Source organism: Symphalangus syndactylus, chromosome 17 (assembly GCF_028878055.3).
Source record: "Symphalangus syndactylus isolate Jambi chromosome 17, NHGRI_mSymSyn1-v2.1_pri, whole genome shotgun sequence".
In the NCBI taxonomy this organism is placed as follows: Eukaryota; Metazoa; Chordata; class Mammalia; order Primates; family Hylobatidae; genus Symphalangus; species Symphalangus syndactylus.
The window spans coordinates 57,563,633-57,586,774 of record NC_072439.2 but is presented as its reverse complement, the minus strand read 5'-3'; the positions used below and the strand labels follow the sequence as shown (position 1 = coordinate 57,586,774).

Sequence of the window (23,142 nt, the reverse complement as noted above, 5' to 3'; positions counted from 1 at the left end):
GGAACCCTGAGTGCTTGTAAAAAGAGAAAACTAAACTAAACTAATTAGCAAACAACAACTGGTCCTGTGAAAAGGATTGGAATCAGAATGGCATCAGATTTCTCAACAGCAATTCTGGAAGCCAAAAATCATGAGAGCAATGATTCAACCTAGAATTTTCTGCCAAAAACCGTCAAACAAATGTGTGTGTGAAATAAAAGACAAATACACCAGAGCACACACAAAAACACATGAGGGAAAGAAAGAATTTACTTCCTGAGAGCTGTTGCACAAGAGTGACAGAATAAAGTCAGAGCAAAAGCTGAATACTGTTCCAGAACCCAACCAGCAGGAAAGAAGGAGAACTTTTGTAAGGAGAAAAAAAGCACAATTTATGGATTATCTGTTGCCTTTGATTATGTGGAACTTGAGAGACCATTAGAGTCATTGGGAATAATTTGTGATAGGTACATTAAATGTTAACCAAATGAGTAGGAATGGCAGCAAGTAATCATAAAAAATGTTCTGTGAGAAAGGAAACACAATCACAGTGTACAGCGGATTCAGCATTATTCAACATTGGCATACTTGGAATAATTTAAACACCATATATTTCATAAAAACTGGATGATATAATTATAGTGAGAGGATAGGCAGAGAGAGGCAGATCTGCTGATCCAGAAGATCTTATTATTATGTTAAAGATCTATCATAATGTCTAACACAATAAGAAGTCAATAATTTTTAAAGTGTACAATATAGCATTATAAACACAATAATTAAGAATATAAAGACAGCCGGGTGCGGTGGCTCACACCTGTAATCCCAGTACTTTGGGAGGCCAAGGCGGGCAGATCACCTGAGGTCAGGAGTTCGAGACCAGCCTGGCCAACATGGTGAAACCCTGTCTCTACTAAAAATACGAAAAATCAGCAGGGCTTGGTGGCGCGTGCCTGTAATCCCAGCTACACGGGAGGCTGAGGCAGGAGAATTTCCTGAACCCGGGAAGCGGAGGTTGCAGTGAGATCCCTGCTCTCCAGCCTGGGTGACAGGGCAAGACTCCGTCTCCAAATATATATGTAAAGACCGATTCCAAAAGAAATATCTGGAAATATTGGCATTATTGACTTTGGGGAGTGATTCTGGGTATAGGCAGGGGACTTCTGGTTTTAGTTATAAAGATCTTAGTTTTGACTTATTTATTTACAAATATATCACTTTGATAAAAATAAGCTAGTAAGGTTTAGCAATATTAGAATTTTTGCAGATGATACATTGATTTTGCACTTGGTGTTGTTGAGAATCATAGCCATAAGAAATATAATTGTTTACCCCTTCTGACTTTGTTTTAAATTTTCATTCACAGGAAAAGTTTTGCTAAAAAACTTATAGGAAGTCTGAGGATAAGTAGGTAGTGTCAGAATACGGGTATTTTATAGATCTACCACTAGTTTCTACAACTAATATATCTGAAATTAGTTGTCCTTTAATGTGAGGACCAGTGAGTCTTTTCTCTTCTGGATGAGACTAAAGAACTACAGTAAATAAAGGAAAAGAGAATGGAGTCTAATCTTGAATAATAAAAGAAGTTAAATTGTAATAATTGATTTGAAGTAAAGAAATGATTTAGGAGTTTCAGTTATATTGAAATTAAAAAAACCTATCAGTTTTAAAAGTAAGCATTTTAATTTTTCTTTTTTTTTCTTTTCTTATTATTATTATACTTTTAAGTTTTAGGGTACATGTGCACAATGTGCAGGTTTGTTACATTTGTATCCATGTGCCATGTTGGTGTGCTGCACCCATTAACTCGTCATTTAGCATTAGGTATATCTCCTAATGCTGTCCCTCCCCCCTCCCCCCACCCCACAACAGTCCCCGGAGTGTGATGTTCCCCTTCCTGTGTCCATGTATTCTCATTGTTCAATTCCCACCTATGAGTGAGAACATGCAGTGTTTGGTTTTTTGTCCTTGTGATAGTTTACTGAGAATGATGGTTTCCAGTTTCATCCATGTCCCTACAAAGGACATGAACTCATCATTTTTTATGGCTGCATAGTATTCCATGGTGTATATGTGCCACATTTTCTTAATCCAGTCTATCGCTGTTGGAGTTGGGTTGGTTCCAAGTCTTTGCTATTGTGAATAGTGCTGCAATAAACATACGTGTGCATGTGTCTTTATAGCAGCATGATTTATAGTCCTTTGGGTATATACCCAGTAATGGGATGGCTGGGTCAAATAGTATTTCTAGTTTTAGATCCCTGAGGAATCGCCACACTGACTTCCACAATGGTTGAACTAGTTTACAGTCCCACCAACAGTGTAAAAGTGTTTCTATTTCTCCACATCCTCTCCAGCACCTGTTGTTTCCTGACTTTTTAATGATGGCCATTCTAAGTGGTATGAGATGGTATCTCGTGGTTTTGATTTGCATTTCTCTGATGGCCAGTGATGATGAGCATTTTTTCATGTGTTTTTTGGCTGCATAAATGTCTTCTTTTGAGAAGTGTCTGTTCATGTCCTTCGCCCATTTTTTGATGGGGTTGTTTGTTTTATTCTTGTAAATTTGTTTGAGTTCATTGTAGATTCTGGATATTAGCCTTTTGTCAGATGAGTAGGTTGCGAAAATTTTCTCCCATTTTGTAGGTTGCCTGTTGACTCTGATGGTAGTTTCTTTTGCTGTGCAGAAGCTCTTTAGTTTAATTAGATCCCATTTGTCAATTTTGGCTTTTATTGCCATTGCTTTTGATGTTTTAGTCATGCAGTCCTTGCCCATGCCTATGTCCTGAATGGTATTGCCTAGGTTTTCTTCTAGGGTTTTTATGGTTTTAGGTTTAACATGTAAGTCTTTAATCCATCTTGAATTAATTTTTGTATAAGGTGTAAGGAAGGGATCCAATTTCAGCTTTCTACATATGGCTAGCCAGTTTTCCCAGCATCATTTATTAAATAGGGAATCCTTTCCCCATTTCTTGTTTTTGTCAGGTTTGTCAAAGATCAGATAGTTGTAGATATGTGGCATTTTTTCTGAGGGCTCTGTTCTGTTCCATTGATCTATGTCTCTGTTGTGGTACCAGTACCATGCTGTTTTGGTTACTGTAGCCTTGTAGTATAGTTTGAAGTCAGGTAGCGTGATGCCTCCAGCTTTGTTCTTTTAGCTTAGGATTGACTTGGCGATGCGGGCTCTTTTTTGGTTCCATATGAACTTTCAAGTAGCTTTTTCCAATTCTGTGAAGAAAGTCATTGGTAGCTTGATGGGGATGGCATTGAATCTATAAATTACCTTGGGCAGTATGGCCATTTTCACGATATTGATTCTTCCAACCCATGAGCATGGAATGTTCTTCCATTTGTTTGTATCCTCTTTTATTTCGTTGAGCAGTGGTTTGTAGTTCTCCTTGAAGAGGTCCTTCACGTCCCTTGTAAGTTGGATTCCTAGGTATTTTATTCTCTTTGAAGCCTTTGTGAATGGGAGTTCACTCATGATTTGGCTCTCTGTTTGTCTGTGATTGGTGTACAAGAATGCTTGTGATTTTTGTACATTGATTTTGTATACTGAGACTTTGCTGAAGTTGCTTATCAGCTTGAGGAGATTTTGGGCTGAGACAATGGGGTTTTCTAGATATACAATCATGTCATCTGCAAACAGGGACAATTTGACTTCTTCTTTTCCTAATTGAATACCCTTTATTTCCTTCTCCTGCCTGATTGCCCTGGCCAGAACTTCCAACACTATGTTGAATAGGAGTGGTGAGAGAGGGCATCCCTGTCTTGTGCCAGTTTTCAGAGGGAATGCTTCCAGTTTTTGCCCATTCAGTATGATATTGACTGTGGGTTTGTCATAGATAGCTCTTATTATTTTGAGATACATCCCATCAATACCTAATTTATTGAGAGTTTTTAGCATGAAGGGTTGTTGAATTTTGTCAAAGGCCTTTTCTGCATCTATTGAGATAATCATGTGGTTTTTGTCTTTGGTTTTGTTTATATGCTGGATTACATTTATTGATTTGCATATGTTGAAGCAGCCTTGCATCCCAGGGATGAAGCCCACTTGATCATGGTGGATAAGCTTTTTGATGTGCTGCTGGATTCGGTTTGCCAGTATTTTATTGAGGATTTTTGCAACAATGTTCATCAAGGATATTGGTCTGAAATTCTCTTTTTTGGTTGTGTCTCTGCCAGGCTTTGGTATCAGGATGATGCTGGCCTCATAAAATGTGTTAGGGAGGATTCCCTCTTTTTCTATTGATTGGAATAGTTTCAGAAGGAATGGTACCAGTTCCTCCTTGTACCTCTGGTAGAATTCGGCTGTGAATCCATCAGGTCCTGGACTCTTTTTGGTTGGTAAGCTATTGATTATTTCCACAATTTCAGAGCCTGTTATTGGTCTATTCAGAGATTGAACTTCTTCCTGGTTTAGTCTTGGGAGGGTGTATGTGTTGAGGAATTTATCCATTTCTTCTAGATTTTCTAGTTTATTTGCATAGAGGTGTTTGTAGTATTCTTTGATGGTAGATTCTATTTCTGTGGGATTGGTGGTGATATCCCCTTTATCATTTTTTATTGCATCTATTTGATTCTTCTCTCTTTTCTTCTTTATTAGTCTTGCTAGCGGTCTGTCAATTTTGTTGATCTTTTCAAAAAACCAGCTCCTGGATTCATTAATTTTTTGAAGGGTTTTTTGTGTCTCTATTTCCTTCAGTTCTGCTCTGGTTTTAGTTATTTCTAGCCTTCTGCTAGCTTTTGAATGTGTTTGCTCTTGCTTTTCTAGTTCTCTTAATTGTGATGTTAGGGTGTCAATTTTGGATCTTTCCTGCTTTCTCTTGTGGGCATTTAGTGCTATAAATTTCCCTCTACACACTGCTTTGAATGTGTCCCAGAGATTGTGGTATGTTGTGTCTTTGTTCTCTTTGGTTTCAAAGAACATCTTTATTTCTGCCTTCGTTTCGTTATGTACCCAGTAGTCATTCAGGAGCAGGTTGTTCACTTTCCATGTAGTTGAGTGGTTTTGAGTGAGTTTCTTAATCCTGAGTTCTAGTTTGATTGCACTGTGATCTGAGAGACAGTTTGTTATAATTTCTGTCCTTTTACATTTGCTGAGGAGAGCTTTACTTCCAACTATGTGGTCAATTTTGGAATAGGTGTGGTGTGCTGAAAAAAATGTATATTCTGTTGATTTGGGGTGGAGAGTTCTGTAGATGTCTATTAGGTCTGCTTGGTGCAGAGCTGAGTTCAATTCCTGGGTATCCTTGTTAACTTTCTGTCTCGTTGATCTGTCTAATGCTGACAGTGGGGTGTTAAAATCTCCCATTATTATTGTGTGGGAGTCTAAGTCTCTTTGTAGGTCACTCAGGACTTGCTTTATGAATCTGGGTGCTCCTGTATTTGGTGCATATATATTTAGGATAGTTAGCTCTTGTTGTTGAATTGATCCCTTTACCGTTATGTAATGGCCTTGTCTCTTTTGATCTTTGTTGGTTTAAAGTCTGTTTTATCAGAGACTAGGATTGCAACCCCTGCCTTTTTTTGTTTTCCATTTACTTGGTAGATCTTCCTCCATCCCTTTATTTTGAGTCTATGTGTGTCTCTGCACGTGAGATGGGTTTCCTGAATACAGCACACTGATGGGTCTTGACTCCTTATCCAATTTGCCAGTCTGTGTCTTTTAATTGGAGCATTTAGCCCATTTACATTTAAAGTTAGTATTGATATGTGTGAATTTGATCCTGTCATTATGATGTTAGCTGGTTATTTTGCTCATTAGTTGATGCAGTTTCTTCCTAGCCTCGATGGTCTTTACAATTTGGCATGTTTTTGCAGTGGCTGGTACCAGTTATTCCTTTCCATGTTTAGTGCTTCCTTCAGGAGCTCTTTTAGGGCAGGCCTGGTGGTGACAAAATCACTCAGCATTTGCTTGTCTGTAAAGTATTTTATTTTTCCTTCACTTATGAAGCTTAGTTTGGCTGGATATGAAATTCTGGGTTGAAAATTCTTTTCTTTAAGAATGTTGAATATTGGCCCCCACTCTCTTCTGGCTTGTAGAGTTTCTGCCAAGAGATCAGCTGTTAGTCTGATGGGCTTCCCTTTGTGGGTAACCCGACCTTTCTCTCTGGCTGCCCTTAACATTTTTTCCTTCATTTCAACTTTGGTGAATCTGACAATTATGTGTCTTGGAGTTGCTCTTCTCGAAGAGTATCTTTGTGGCATTCTCTGTATTTCCTGAATCTGAATGTTGGCCTGCCTTGCTAGATTGGGGAAGTTCTCCTGGATAATATCTTGCAGAGTGTTTTCCAACTTGGTTCCATTCTCCCCGTCACTTTCAGATACACCAATCAGATATAGGTTTGGTCTTTTCACATAGTCCCATATTTCTTGGAGGCTTTGTTTGTTTCTTTTTATTCTTTTTTTCTCTAAACTTCCCTTCTCACTTCATTTCATTCATTTCATCTTCCATCACTGATACCCTTTCTTCCAGTTGATCGCATCGGCTACTGAGGCTTCTGCAGTCTTCCTGTATTTCTCGAAACTTGGCTTTCAGCTCCATCAGCTCCTTTAGGCACTTCTCTGCATTAGTTATTTTAGTTAAACATTCGTCTAATTTTTTTTCAAAGTTTTTAACTTCTTTGCCATTGGTTTGAATTTCCTCCTGTAGCTCAGAGTAGTTTGATCGTCTGAAGCCTTCTTCTCTCAACTTGTCAAAGTCATTCTCCGTCTAGCTTTGTTCCATTGCTGGTGAGGAACTGCGTTCCTTTGGAGGAGGAGAGGCAATCTGCTTTTTAGAGTTTCCAGTTTTTCTGCTCTGTTTTCTCCCCATCTTTGTGGTTTTTTCTACTTTTGGTCTCTGATGATGGTGATGTACAGATGGGTTTTTGGTGTGGGTGTCCTTTCTGTTTGTTAGTTTTCCTTCTACCAGACAGGACCCTCAGCTGCAGGTCTGTTGGAGTTTGCTAGAGGTCCACTCCAGACCCTGTTTGGCTGGGTGTCAGCAGCGGTGGCTGCAGAACAGCGGATTTTCGTGAACCGCAAATTCAGCTGTCTGATAGTTCCTCTGGAAGTTTTGTCTCAGAGGAGTACCCGGCCGAGTGAGGTGTCAGTCTGTCTCTACTGGGGGGTGCCTCCCAGTTAGGCTGCTCGGGGGTCAGGGTCCCACTTTAGGAGGCAGTCTGCCCGTTCTCAGATCTCCAGCTGCGTGCTGGGAGAACCACTACTCTCTTCAAAGCTGTCAGACAGGGACATTTAAGTCAGCAGAGGTTACTGCCTAAGCAAGCCTGGGCAATGGCGGGCGCCCCTCCCCCAGCCTCGCTGCTGCCTTACAGTTTGATCTCAGACTGCTGTGCTAGCAATCAGCGAGACTCTGTGGGCATAGGACCCTCCAAGCCAGGTGCAGGACACAATCTCCTGGTGTGCTGTTTTCCAAGCCTGTTGGAAAAGTGCAGTATTAGGGTGGGAGTGACCTGATTTGCCAGGTGCCGTCTGTCACCCCTTTCTTTGACTAGGAAAGGGAACTCCCTGACCCCTTGGGCTTCCCGAGTGAGGCAATGCCTCGCCCTGCTTGGGCTCGCGCACGGTGCGCTGCACTGACTGTCCTGCACCCACTGTTTGGCACTCCCTAGTGAGATGAACCCGGTACCTAAGATGGAAATGCAGAAATCACCCGTCTTCTGCGTCGCTCATGGTGGGAGCTGTAGACCGGAGCTGTTCCTATTCGGCCATCTTGGCTCCACCCCGCATTTTAATTTTTCAATAGAAATAAAGAAAAATTACCAGGGAATAGTTATACAAGAAAGTGCTTTGGACTTGAAGTCAAGAAGGTCCAAATTTGATCTTTGGTTCTGCCTCTTACAGTTTTGTGACTTTGATGGTGATGTCTAATTAACCTCTATCAACATTAATTTTTCTATCTATAAGGCAGGGATAAAAACACTAAATTTACAAGACTATTCTAAGAACTATTTAAGATTATGTGTGTAAAAGCAATTTACTGTACATTGACAGCATTATATAAATGTAGAGTCATTATTAAAATAAATCAAATTTTATCTTAAGTTCTTCTTTTAGCACCAGTTGCCTAGTGTAGAAAGAACAATATTCAGTATTGGAGACAGCAAGTGACTCAGATGTTCAATGACAAACAAAACTTTCAAATGAACTCCATAGGAAACAGGGTTAGAGTAATAGGGAGAAGGGAGAAATAGGAATTTCTCCCTGTCAGTTCTGTCAAATAGGAAGCAAAACAGGGTGAAGAAGGACAGTAAACAGCATTAACCTATATTGAACCTTTAGTCATACAATAAACTTATAACTTAAATGAAGTCTTAGAGAACTCAATTATGTAAAATGCAGGATTTTGCTGTTGGGAGATTAATTAAATGAGATCAGAGGATAGGGAAGGTTGGGAGTCGATTGACTTACATTTCAATTCTCATTATTATGGGATTTTACTGTATTTCGCAAAGAGTCAATCCTTAATACCTCAATTTTGGTAGAAAGTAGATTATTTTTTCCCATTAATTCTTTTACAGTGCCCAGAAATTTATGAACTTCACAGAATGCTTACTAATATTTTTGCTAATTCAAGGAATATTTTCAAATATGATGTTTTTTGTTATAAAAGTCTGCATTGTATCCTGAATTAGTAACATATTCTCTGCTCACCTGCAGTTAGCTCCATCATCTCAGTGAGTTAGTTGTTTTGCTGTTTCTTCATTTTTTTTTTTAAGATTACATGGGCTTCTGGTAGTCTACCTGAGTCCAGTTTAAGACCTCTACATTTCTGAACAAGTGGCCTTATAAACAAAATAATTGCAAAGTGAACTTAGTCTTCACATGGCATGTAAAATTGTTATCAATTTGGTTCGTTTTATTTTGTGAAAAATTATTTATCTTTTAGACTGCATGTGCCAAATTTCTCTAGCTCACAGCAGACAAATTAATGAGCTGCTCAAAGCCTGCCTGGGTCAGTAGAGTTCCTTGGAGGTATTGCAGTTTCATTTATTTGTAATACTTTCAGGTGGTTTCCGGTAATATGGGCCCCTGAATAGAATAAGAATTATAAAATTTACTCAAAGGATGCATCAGCCACCATGCTAGTTTGAAAAGAAAGCATTGTGTGTTCTTTTGAACTGACAAAAAACAGCCATACAGCAGTGCTTCACCCCGTTTAAATAGACTGTTTAGAAAAACTAGATTTTATTAAAACGTTGTGTTAAACCTAAACAAAAATGGAATATTTGAGAAAATATAATTAAAATATGAAATACTAGCTCACAAAATTAGCTTCCTCTATAATTATTCATTAATATTTTTAAATGTCAATGGTAGATCGTGGGACTAAATGGATTTTTGATCGAAATATCACATTCTTAATGTTGCTGTTTAATTAAAGAAATTATTTCTGAAGAGTTTACTTTTCCCCGTGACACTCAGCATGTATTGTTCAAGTAGCAAATTTGAGACGGACTCAATAAGATTAATAATAGTATATACTGCCTTTTTGGTGCCACACAATGTTTTTGCAAATATTGATTCATTTAATCCTTATCACTCCACTATCAGGTAGCCACAGAAAAGGTAAGTGACCTATTCAAAGTCACACTATTAATAATATGAACTAGGTGATTTGAACGCAAGCAGTCTAGCTCCAGAGTTGTTATGCTAGCTACCTCACCTAGCTTTTCATTTTTATTTCCTCTTGCTAACCTTTGTGTTCCTGAATTACCATGGCAGACTGCTCTGCTCAGTGGATGGTTCAATGGAGACACACACACACACACACACACACACACACACAGAGGTACATGTACTTAGAAACATTCTGTTTTCGTAGGGAATCATTCTTTTTCTACATATATTTGTGATCAGCAAACTTTAGTGTGTTTGTGTAGGAAACGTTAATTTTTGCAGGTAGCTGCTAGCTTATAGTGAGTGTATTTTTAGCAATGGATTCACATTGATAACTGATTTTATTTCATTGCTTCACAGGGAACATTTGTCTAATAGTTGAAGGGCTGTTTTCACTGATTCAATCTAAAAGATGCATAGGAAGATTGAGATCATGGTCATTCTCCAACGAGAAAGTAGCTGTGACACTAGTAACCCCAAACCCTGCTCATTTAGGTGCTTTGCACGGTGTGAAGAATGCAAAATCAGTCAATGCCTTTTTACTGTGGAGGAACATAGTTTATGAAATTGCAGGTACTCTACTAGTATTCTGTTTTTCTTAGATGAATAATGTGACAACGGACTATTGTCTTGACATCATAAAGAAGTTTGAAGTTTCAGAAGAAAATAAGGTGAAAAATGTTCTTGGCATAGAAGGTAAAATAACCAATATTCTTTACTTCTCATTTCTTGATTCAGCCTGTTAAGTTAAATTCTAGCAAAAATTTTTAGGAAAAGAAATCAGGAGATATCCATGGGATTATATTAATAAATAATTCAAAGGAAATCTACAACACACATATATTTTCCTGCAAAGCAAAGACCACAATGTTGCCGTTTCTCTTACTTTTGCAGTGCCCATAAGCATTTTCCACTTCAAGCAGGTCTACCTGATACCACCACGTGTGATGGATGCCATGACATATTTGGGCTTTTCTCAACTGGCTAATTTTTGGAAATTAGCCTGATAATTTCGTGAAGGGAAATTCAGTCCTAAAATAAGTTCTCTCTGAGACTAGTGACTTGCCATGTTTCCTTTAAAATGGTAGCAACTGACTGTTTTTCCTAATTGGTAGCTTTGCAGAAGCTTTTGGAACTACAAATCTCATTAACATAATGACTTCATTTTTTAGTTGAGGAAGTGAGGCTCAAATAAGTTAAATAATTTGCCCACAGTTATATACTCAGAATCTAGCTCCTGGAATGTTGGACATAAATAATATGGTAGAAATATAGCTACATGTATGTGTATGTATTTAAAATATGTAAAGAAATATTATGTAGGCTGTCACCCAAGAGGAGGCTCTTTCAGGCAGAGCAGATGATCTTTAATGAAAGACCAGCTGCCTATAAGAGCATGCAAAGCTATGGTTTATCTCACCAATTTTGACCGTTGGCCCCCTCATTTCTTCTGCTCCCAGATCAGTGTGAACAAGGGGGGTTTAATACCATCTATTTACTTCCTGTGGTGGTAGGTAATTAAAATGAAGAGGAATAATTTAAAATCTTAGATCATTAGCCGGGTGTGGTGGCTCACACCTGTAATCTCAGCACTTTGGGAGGCTGAGGGAGGGGGATCACTTGAGGCCAGGAGTTTGAGACCAGCCTGGCCAACATGGTGAAACCCCGTCTCTACTAAAAATACAAAAATTAGCTGGGCATGGTGGCACATGCCTGTAATCCCAGCTACTCAGGAAACTGAGGCACGAGAGTCCCTTGAGCCTGGGAGGTGGAGGTTGCAGTGAGCCAAGACGGTGCCACTGCATTCCAACCTGGGTGACAGAGTGTGACTCTGTCTCAAAAAATAAAATAATAAAATAAAATAAAATAAAATAAAATAAAATAAAATAAAATAAAATAAAATCTTACATCATTAAAAAATGTTTTAAAAACAACCAGAGACGATAAACTAACTTGGACCTATTCTGTGCTAAGAAATGAATCTTTTCTTTGGTGAGGCCCGAAAAGATGGAATTAAACATGGTTTCCTAAGTTATGGACATAAAAGTTGGCATGAAGAAATTAAGTCTCAAAGGATATTTATAAATATAATTATACCAAATGATTTTTGAAAACTTGAAATAATTTACCCTAATAATTATTCTATTTAGGTACTTGTGAGTCATTCATGTATTTATTTGTTATATTAGTGAAAATCTCTTTGACCCAGGCATTATATTTTGAAAGATTGTAAAAAAACTGATAGGGTTTTCTAAATAATCTTAAAGGACTATTTCAAAGTTATAAAATGTGCCAGCCATTAGCAGCATTTTTTCAGACCAATTTGGTTGTCAATCACACCCTGAATTTAGACAGTATTTAACTTTTGACTTACTACCTTAACTATGGCACTGACTTTACTGTTTTTCAGATGAATGTAATAACCTATCAATTGCTGGTTGTTCAGGGTACCTCTTGGTATAACTGTGGTTTTAGCATGGCATCAGTCACACTGCATAAGCATAGCTTGAGTTCAGTCATCACTAAACGGCTTGGCCCCTCCTCTACCTAGTCAAAATTCTTAAAAAGTCAACATGTCTATATATATATATATATATATGTATATATATATTAGGTTATATTTAAAAGGCTATTCCTAAAAGTCACATTTCATTTTCTGACATTGTCTATTTGACTGTATTAGGCTGTTCTTGTGTTGCCATTAAGAAATGCCTGGCCGGGCGCAGTGGCTCATGCCTGTAATCTCAGCACTTTGGGAGGCTGAGGCGGGCAGATCACCTGAGGTCAGGAGTTCGAGACCAGCCTGGCCAATGTGGTGAAACCTCGTCTCTGCTAAAAATGCAAAAAAATTAGCTACACGCAGTGGCGCATGCCTGTAGTCCCAGCTACTTGGAAGGCTGAGGCTAGAGAATCTCTTGAACCTGGAAGGTGGAGGTTGCAGTGAGCCAAGATCGCGCCACTGCACTCCAGCCTGGGCGACAAAGTGAGACTCCATCTCAAAAAAGAAAAGAAAGAAAGAAATACCCGAGGCTAGGTAATTTATAAAGAAAAGAGTTTTAATTGGTTCACATTCTACAGGCTGTACCAGAAGCATGGTGCCAGCATCTGCTTGGCTTCTCTCGGGAGGCTGGAGGGAGCTTTTACTCATGGTAGAAGGTGAAGTGGGAGGAAACAGGCTACGTGGCTTGAGCTGGAGCAGGAGAGTGAGTGGAGTGGAGACAGCCATATACTTTTAAACAAACAGATCTCAGGAGAACTCATGCACTATTGCAGAGACAGCACCAAGCCTTGAGGGATCCACCCCCATGATCCATACACCTCCCAGCAGGGCCCACTCCAACATAGGGGATTATATTTCAACATGAGATTTGGGTGGAACAAATATCCAAACCATACTATTGAACTCAAGCAAATCTCTCATTGCTCCAGTTTTCTCCACAAAGGCCATCCTGAGGGTAAATAAGATGATCATTATGAACATTTTTTGACCCCTTTTGCCCCTCTTAGAGCCATTAAGTATATATGCCTTGAAAGCTGTAGTAAGTCACTCTCTTTCTTCCAAAGGCTTCACGAACTTCATGCGTAGTCCTGCCTGTGACATATTTAACCCATTGCACCATGAAGTGTACCAAGACATGGATCAGCCCCTCTGCAACTACTACATTGCTTCCTCTCACAATACATACCTGACGGGAGACCAGCTCCTTTCTCAGTCCAAAGTGGATATGTACGCACGGGTGCTGCAAGAGGGCTGTCGCTGTGTGGAAGGTAGGTGCACTTTTTCTGAGCTCCGGTGTATATGGGTGACCCTGTCCTTTAATCAGTCTGTCAAGTCTAGTATAAAGGATGGAGACCTAAAACACACTCTCACACTAGTTAATACTACTTTTCTGCTCATTGTAAAGTCAATCTTAACTCATAATTCTCTCTGGCTCCTTATTGTTAAATTGGGAGAAAGAGATCTGTGTTAGCAGTTGTGAAGCATACCATTAGTTGCTGAGAAATTATGATGAAAATCAGTCTTCCTAGAAAGATATTTTTAATTATACAATTGCAAAAATAGTTCAGGAGAGCTCTTTGTTTTTATTTTTTTATTTTTTATTTTTTTTGAGACGGAGTCTCATTCTGTCGCCAGGATGGAGTGCAGTGGCACGATCTAGGCTCAGTGCAATCTCCACCTCCCAGGTTCAAGCGATTCTCCTGCCTCAGCCTCCCGAGTAGCTGGGGTTACAGGTGCATGCCACCACACTCAGCTAATTATTTTTGTCTTTTTAGTAGAGACGGGGTTTCACCATGTTGGCCAGGATGGCCTCTATCTCTGACCTCATGATCCACCCGCCTCAGCCTCCCAAAGTGCTGGGATTACAGGCATGAGCCACCGCGCCCGGCCAAGCTCTTTGTTTTTAAGATACTTCATGGTCTATCAATTAGCCAACATTTATTAAACTTCTAGTGGGTTCCAGGTGGTGAGTATACAGAAGTAAGTAAAATAGGAATTCTGTCTTCAGGGAGTTCACAGTCTAGTAGAAGGGATGAACATTTTTTAAAAAAATAATATAAACCAGGCATGGTATTGTACACCTATAGTTTTAGCTACCTGGGAGGCTGAGGTAGGAGGATTGCTTGGGACCAGGAGTTCAAAGCTGCCGTGTGCTGTGACTGTGCCTGTGAAGAGCTATTGCATTCCAGTCTGAGCAACATAGTGAGACCCCACCTGTGTGTGTGTGTGTGTGTGTGTGTGAGAGAGAGAGAGAGAGAGAGAAACAATGTGAAAATTCCACCAGTTGGTTGATATGCAATGGTATAGAAGTGGTGGTATAGAGAATGAAGTACGAGGTAAAGTGTGATGAGAAGTCAGTTAGGCTAGGAAGGGAGCTGGGGGTCAGCTGTAAAGGGTTTTGAGTGCTATGGTGAGGAACTTCAATTTTAGTTTTTGGTAATGAGGGGCCAGTGAAAGGTTTTAACATCTATAGTGATATGATCAGATTTGCAGTTTAGAAAGATTATTTGGGCAACAGTGTGAAAGGATAATTTTAAAAGTTTTTTTTTTTTTTTGATGTGTGTTTGTGGAGGGGAAGGGAGGTGAAACTGGAGGCAGGAAATTGGTGGGAAGGCTATCACAGTGAATCCAAGGGAGGATTCCAAAATCTTGGACTAAGTGAGAAAGAGATGATGTTAAGGATGCAGTATTGAAGAGGTAAACTTAGTGGAAACTGGTGAGAGAAAAGAATGAAAGGAACGAAGGGGAGAGCTAGAAGGTGGATGGTGCCACCTCATACTGTAGGGAATCTGAGAAGAAGAGCCTAAATGAGTCTAGTTTTCCATCTGCTGAATTTAGACTGATTTTGTAACATGTACGTGGACATCTTTATCAGTCATTTGGATAACAATGTCTGAACTTAATGAAGAGTCTGGGCAAGATAAGGATTCCAAAATGCTGAACTTGGTATGTGGTAGTTAAAATCATGGAAGTGTACAAGATCACTTACAGAGAGAAGGGGAAAAGAGAAAGAGGCCTGAGGACTTCAGCGATACAACCATTAGGAGTAGGGAGCGTGAGGGGAGCCAGCAAGGCCAGTGCAGAGACCAGGAGTACTTGGATCTAAAGGATGAAAGGGTTAGAAAGGAATAGCCAGAAATGCCACAGGGAACAAAAAGTAAAATAAAACTAAGTATCCAATTTAGTTGCATTTGACAGCGGGGAATTGTTGGTGGCCTTTGCTATGTAGGTTGGTGATATGTTAGTGGGCAGTTGGTTACCTGCTGTGGATTGGTGACTGGGCATTTTTCTGCATCCAAATGTTTGATGATATAGGCTGGGGGGCAGTTTTGAGACTTGGAAGTGGGGGAAATAATATAGGTTTGTTTTCAGGTGGGATAAAGGGGACAAGAGATTTTGAAAGGGCGCATGCCTGTTTTCTCAGAGAAGTAGGAGAGAACATCATCCACTCAGTATAAAGTGAGTGGAGATTGGCCACAGGGCTTAAAATCAGCAAATTGTTAAAGAAGTCATCAGAGAATGGGAAAGGAATTGACAAGGTAAGTCAGGGAAGGCTAAGCTGATTTCAAAAACAGTCTTTACTGGTTCAAAATCTGGATGCTTAGACTTCCTTTGATCCCATCCCCAACAGTACTCATCTGCTTAGAGAAAGAGTGAAGACAGATTATGGAATTGATCCAAGTCTCAGGATTTCTAGATCATATTAAATATCTTTGAGGTATTGGTGAGAGCTCTTATAAGTAACTGACAGGGGCTCCATGGTTCTAGGAAAGGAAGTGAAGTGGATAGGTGGCCATAAAATAAGATTAAGAGACTAGAAGACTCAAATAAATAGAAAAATGTGGAAAGTTGTCATCACACTTTAAAAAAATGAGAGCAGAGAGCTGTCATTGCAATGGGATTTAGTCACAGGTGACAATTTCCAGATTGTGTCATGGGTGAGCATCATGGAAACAGAGTGAAGCAAGGGACTATTGGCCTTGAGGAGGTCAGTGCTAAGGGATTAAGTAGATGGCTACATGGTGTTTTAATTTACAAAGTATGCAGACAGGAGCAGGTTATAGATTAAAAACTATAAACCAGACACTTAAGTATAAAAACAATGCGGCCAGGCGCAGTGGCTCATGCCTATAATCCCAGCACTTTGGGAGGCTGAGGCAGGCCGAGGCTTGAGGTCAGGAGTTTGAGGCCAGCCTGGCCAACATGGTGAAACCCCATCTCTACTAAAACTACAAGAATTATCCGGGCGTGGTGGCATGCACCTGTAGTCCCAGCTGCTCAGGAGGCTGAGGCAGGAGAATCACTTGAACCCAGGAGGCGGAGGTTGCAGTGAGCCGAGATCACGCCTTTGCACTCCAGCCTGGGCAACAGAATGAGACTCCAAAAAAAAAAAAAAAAAAAAGAATGCTATAGAAAAGGTGATTGGAAGATGCCAGAAAGGTATAGCTGGATTGAATAAGCTTCAAAAGAGGAGAGATTTTTTAATGAGTGTAGACGAACAATCATTTAAAAGTAGCAGTAAAGGCATAGATAATGCCTTCTGGTTTATATCTAAATCTTCTGTGATTTATACAAAAGAGCATCCTTGGAGAAAGGAAGGAGTGCCCTCGAAGGTAAGCTGGTGCTTAGCCAGGGTAAGGAGGTTGAGGAGAATTCCAAAGGGAGTCTGAAGATAAAAGGGAGTTGGTTTATGATTGAATGGAGATGCCATGAGGCACAGTGAATTGTCTTTTGGTTTTGGTGGGGAATGTGCTGGGAGTCAGCAGTGGGATGACTGGTTTTCCTAGGCATGGTGGAAAGTGTAGGGCAATGAATAAAGCAGTAGGACAATGAGATAAGACTGCTTAACTGGAAGGGCCTTTCTTTGTCAGATAGTTTCTAGCTTGAATTTTCTGCTACAAAAGTGACAGTAATGTTATTAAGGTAAATCAACATGCTTAAAAAATGGGCAGGTATTAAAAACTACCTGCATACAGAAACATTAGGATGACTACAAATTGAATGCTCTGTAAATTTAGTCATTCAATAGTATTTTTGCAATAGTTGCAGAGTACATACCAGCAATAGTGATTAACAATTGAGTAGCTTAAACAACTGAATAATGAAGATACTATAAAATATTAAGAGGAAGAAAATCCTTTCAAGCAATAAGAGGTCTCAAGGTGACATTCTGCTCTCAGCCATTATTCAGCCCTTTGCTCAGCACTCAACAAGTTTTCATGTCTGGCATGCATAGAGATGCCCTGAGCACACAGCCTCACTGGATTCACACTGATGGTTGCCTATCACTGTAAATAGTGACACTTTCTTGGAGGTTGAAGTACGGAAAATGACTTTTAGTGACTCCTTGAAGTGATAGTCAACTCTAGACAATTTTACAACTTTGTTAATTCTGTCTCTTCTGCTCTATTTCTTTTGCTTTTCAGTTCCTTCAGATACCTAGGCTTCTCTTTTTGGTTTACCTGTCCAAAATCAGTATCCTACCCAAGCCTAACCATGTTTCTGTCATTAATTCCTTATACCGACTCAAAACTTTTAAACCTCCAGCTTTGTTTGGGGTATTAAGAAGGAAAGTTATCTGATTAAGATAATTCATGATAAAGTACACATGATTTTTAGTTGTTGCTTTTCCAGTAGTCTTTTAATTCTAAAATGGGAGCTTTTGGAAATTGTGTGCAGTAGATGAAATTGAACAAGAGCCTTCTCTTGTACCTTCTTAATTCCTGTTTTCCAATTGCTGCTGTAATACAAAGAAGCTACTTGGCTCTGTATGTCCAAAAGGTTACCTTCTCGAGATACTTGTACAAACAAGGCTATGCACAGCTGTGCTATAATTTTAAAGGATATGCAATTTTTTATATGCTCCCAAATATCTTCCTCACCAGCTTGCATCAGTAAATTCTTTCCCTAGTATTTGGCTTAAAGTTCTTATTATTAGAATAATCTATAACTGGACAATAGAAGTTGAACTACTATTTCTGGAATGTTTTTCTTGAGGAGAATATATTTATCTCAGAGACTTGGTCAGCTTTGCATTTGACCTATTTCTTTGTATTTGTTTGTTCGTTTTGTTTTTGTGTGTTTGACCTATTTCTTACTGGAAATAGTGGTTGTCACCTTGGATTTGAATGTATTGTAGGAAGGAAAAGAGGACCTACTATGATTTTAGCGCCTTTAGTGGACCAGGTCCTGGCTAAGTGTTTTCCATGCATTCTCATTTAATTCTTACAACACCACCAAGAAAGAGGGAATAATCTCTTCTTAAGTGATTCAACTCAGAGTTAAATAAATGGCCTAAGTTCTCGAGGTTAGGAAGCTTGGAAGCTGGGATTTGAACTCAGGTTGGTCTGACTCTCGAATTGCACCGTTCTCCAGAAAGTCTGTGTGTTTTTGGAGGAGCAAGCATTGAATGACATGACCAGCCCTAAGGAATTGAATGAGGCTGTCAGGTCACATAACGATGACCAGAGAAAGTGAGGAGCACAACATAGAGGGGAGGTTGGCATTAAAAGGAGGAATTTGCTTCATTTGTGATTAGGCCTACTGCCCAAATATTTAGATGTTCCTGAAGGCTTAGCATTTGGTGACATGATATCTGTGGTCCTCCTAACAATTTCTGTCAGTTCTGTCATTTGAAGACCTTAGTCCACATTTGAAACTTGGGCACAGAGACACCAATGTATATATAGTAGTCTCCTCTTATCTGTGGTTTCACTTTCCATGATTTCAGTTAGCCATGGTCAGCCACACCCCGAAAATATTAAATAGAAATTCCAGAGAGAAACAACATATAAGTTTTAAGTTGTGTACCATTCTAAGTAGTGTGATGAAATCTCACATCGTCTTACTCTGTCCCTTCTTCACCACAAGAGGAAAGGTGATACAGTAAAGTAAGATATCTTGAGAGAGAAACCATATTCACATAACTTTTATTGCGGTATAATTGTTCTGTTTTACTATTAGTTATTTTTAATATCTTACTGACCTAATCTATAAACTAAACTTTATTATAAGTATGTATATATAGGAAAAAAACAAGAGTGTTTGTATAAGGTTCAGTACTTTGCAGTTTCAGGCATCTACTGGGAGCCTTAGAATTTATCTCCCGAGGATAATGGGGTACTCGTGTATACCTAGTGGCATTTTATCTGCCATGTGGCCAGATGAAGGTATTTTTATTCTTAAACAGCTACAGTTAGAATTTAAAGAACTCAATTTATAGAATGTAGCCAGTCATGGATTGAAAATTTCAGGTCCCACAGCTGTTTTCTGAAGCAGCTTTTGCCAAGTGTAGCACTTGAGAGATGGAGAAGAATGATTCTATACAGTGTTTTCACACTATTGTAACATGTGGGCTCTCTCTACTTTCAAGCTTCCATTTTGGTAATGTTATGTTTTCCATCTCCATTAGTTCAGCTGCAATAATGTCCTCAGTCAGGATATGTACATAGTGTCTTGAGGAAGAGCAGTAAGTCTTTTTGGTGAGGTGGGCTTGTCAGCAAATCAAATTGATAACATTTTTACATGGCCTTTTATTCGCTTGATTTTCAGCCTGAGTTGCTTAATAAATATGGATGTTCTGTCCAGGGGATTTTCATTCTCACATGGGACTGATGTTGCATCGCTGTTGTAATCGGTTTATGACTTCTCCAGTTATCTCTGGGAGTGCTATCAGGGTGGAACGTCTTTAAGCTCCATTATGAAAAGCTGTCGTGTTAGCTATTTGGCCTTTAGAATGGCCAAATCTTTGTCGGAGTTGCTTTGCTTTGGGGTTCCATAGTGTGTAACCTGATTGAAAAATGGGCCCCGGCTCTTTTATGAGTAGGGGAATTGGATAGACAATTTCTACGTTGCCAACATTCCCATTTACAGCATTAGCACTTACAGGAAACTTCACTGCCATTTGCACCTGGCCACGGATGCCACATATTAAGATGCCAGTACCATTGGGGAATGTTGTTATCTTCAACTCACAGACAAGTGATGGAATTAGATATAAAAAGTGAACATTAGGAGAACCTCTTATCCTCAGTTATGAATATTCTGCCTATGTTGTAAATACTAGCCAAAGAGTGCCTTCTTTCATGACTCGTGTAGTTTTAATTTTTGATGTAGACACGGTAAGCAAGTCGGGCAAGGTATTGCTTTGTCACCTGTGCATTCTTTTGGAAAAGCTATTAGTTCCTTTATGAAGAATCCTGTTATGCCCTTTCTTCTCCAAGAAGGGACCACAAAACAGGGTAAAAATTGTTAAAATTATATCTTATTTGAAACACCTGTTAATTTTTTTCCATAATTATTTCCAGAGACAAACTAAAGACTGTCAAGTACATGGAAAAATATGGATGACGCTTCTCTTGTGAGAAGATGTTGTTGATACATTTGACCTCATTTGCAGGCCCCAAGGAATAGTAGACACTGATAGTATCTCAGAACGTTTGGTTTTCTTAACAGCATCTTATCCTTAAACATTGTTTTTAGCATTCCTGTTGTATCAACCGTGAATGTTTTTTATTTTTTCTGTTTTTTCCCATAGGGATATTTGAACAGCCAATGTTTAGTGGATTAATATAGATAGCTGTATTAGTCGGGGTTCTGCAGAGAAACAGAACCAATAAGATATGTAGAGAAAGCAAGAGATTGAGATTCGTTGGCTGATTTTTAAGGAATTGACTCTCATGCTTGTGGGTGTTGGCAAATCTGAAATCTGTAGAGCCGACCAGCAGGCTGGAATTCAGGCAGTTTCTGTGTTGCAGTGTTGAGGATTTATCCTTGAAGGGAAACCTCAGTCTTTGCTCTTAAGGCTCTCAGCTGACTGGGCAAGGCCCACTCACATTGTGGAGCATAATCGGCTTTACCCAAAGCCTACTGATTTAAATGTTAATCCTATTTTTAAAATATCTTCACAGAACACATAGACTGGTGTTTGACCAAATAACTGAGCATCATAGCCAAGCCTCATTGACATGAAAAATTAACCATTACAATCACATTATAATTATGGTGAACATTTTGAATGTTTTAGAAGAAAAACAGAGATGTCTCCTGGGGTAATACACAAAGCACACATATAGGAGAAGGTGCTACTAAAATAGAGAACATACGTGGTTCGGAACTGTATGGTCCTAATTAAAGGCAGAGTTTCTTTTTTTTTGAGACGGAGTTTCACTCTTGTTGCCCAGGCTGGAATGCAATGTCACGAGCTTGACTCACTGCAACCTCCACCTCCCGGGTTCAAGCGATTCTCCTGCCTCAGCCTCCTGAGTAGCTGGGATTACAGGCACCCGCCACCACACACAGCTAATTTTTTGTATTTTTAGTAGAGAAGGGGTTTCACCATGTTGGCCAGGCTGGTCTCAAACTCTAAAGGCAGACTTTCAATCAGCATTCCATTATGCAAATTCAGCTTGCAGAAATGTTTATGTTTGACCCATGTTGTAGTTTTAAAAATGGATTAATTTCTAGTATTTAAAAATTGGGAAAATTCACAGCAATAAAACCTAGACATTTTACTTTCCTCAGAAGATCTGGCAACCAAGGTTCTCATTCCTACTTAGTAATGAGTGACAGTAAGTAGTTATCTCATTCAGGCACACATTTCCCATTGAGCTGCTGTACTTATTTATGTTAACTGCTAGGCTCTTGGTGGTGTTTGAGATGATGACCTCTTGCCATAAGGAAAAGAGAGATCCTGTGGGCTAGCGAGGTTCTGTGGGGGATCCTAGTTTTGCCTTGATTAGGATTTAGATAAGCAAAATGAGAAGGGGATACGTCAGTTGACTTTAAAGAAAGAAGCAAAGACGCATGGAGGTGCGAATGTATGTGAGAAAATTTGCCTAACCAGAAGAGCAAGCCTGTGAGCTTGGATGTAGGAGAAAGTAAGATTGAATTGTCAGACAGGAGCTAGCATGGTAATTAAGGCAACATTATCCTTTTAACAATGAAACTTCAAGTTGTCTGTGCCTTAAAACAACTGAAGTTTATTTCTTGATTATGTGAAGTTCAAAATAGGTGTTCCTACTGGGCGAATCTCTCAAGCAGTTTTGTCTTTTTCCATCTTGTGGCTGTACCATCTTCACCACTTCTAAAGTCACAGCAGAAGAGGAAAGAAGATGAATGATTATGTAAGGCAGCAGGTTTCTGTCAACCATACCTGGAAGTGGTGCACATACTTTCTGCTCACATTTCACTGGCCACATCCTCCTGCAAAGGAAGGCTAGGAAATAGAGTACAGCTGTGTTCCCTCGGTAAAAGAAGAAACAGGGTTAGTGAATGATTAGCCAGTCTCTAGCCCAAGAGACAGGGGTGTTGGAGGTAAGCACGCACGAGCTACTGTATGATGTAAGATATTTATTAATCCATTTAGCATATATTTACAGACTACTTACTTCTCTGTGTTGGATGCTGTGCTATGCACCAAGTAGGCTTTTGAGCAAAGGAGCAGTGCGGTGAAAGTAGTGTTTTGAGGGATTAGCCTGGGGGCAAAATAGAAAAACAAGAGAAAGCAAATTCTTAGTCAGAGGGGGATGGTGAAAAACCTACTGTCTTTCTCCAGCTGAGAGCTGATGAGATTGTGTGGGTAGAGAGCAATATTAATAGTATCAATAACAATCATAGTTACTATAAGCCATGCAGTGTTACAAGCTACTTTACATATATTTAACTGTCAGTCAAATTTATGATATAAGTGCTATTACTCTCCTTTTCTAGATGGGGTAAGCAAGTCTTCAGATGATTAAGTTGTTTGCCCAAATTCACATAAATCTTGGCAGGGCTCGAGGATTTGGACTTAGGAAGTTGATGTTATTTTATAATTACTGTAGTATTAATGACATGGAAATCAGTCTAATGAAAACATTGTGAGCTTAAGTGAACAATAGTGAAAACTATATTATTGATTTGAGAAGGACTGTGACTTTCTAAAAGACCTTCATAACCTGAAGAAGAAGAAGAAGTGAAATTGGATAAATGACCTTTCAAGAAATCTCCCTATGCTTGGGCACACTTGACTGGATTTAGATAACTTCTAATGAGTT

General features: G+C 39.3%; 1 protein-coding gene across 4 annotated transcripts in view; it reads left to right on the top strand.

The window, feature by feature from the left end:
* The window catches only part of PLCH1 (phospholipase C eta 1), a 274,017-nt gene that overhangs the window by 190,971 nt on the left and 59,904 nt on the right, over positions 1-23,142 (top strand). For all 4 annotated transcript variants that reach the window (XM_063620283.1, XM_063620281.1, XM_063620279.1 and 1 more), the window contains 2 exons: positions 10,209-10,302; positions 13,171-13,374. In XM_063620283.1, the coding sequence (XP_063476353.1) occupies positions 10,209-10,302; positions 13,171-13,374 (298 nt within the window). The remainder of the gene's footprint in view (positions 1-10,208; positions 10,303-13,170; positions 13,375-23,142) is intronic.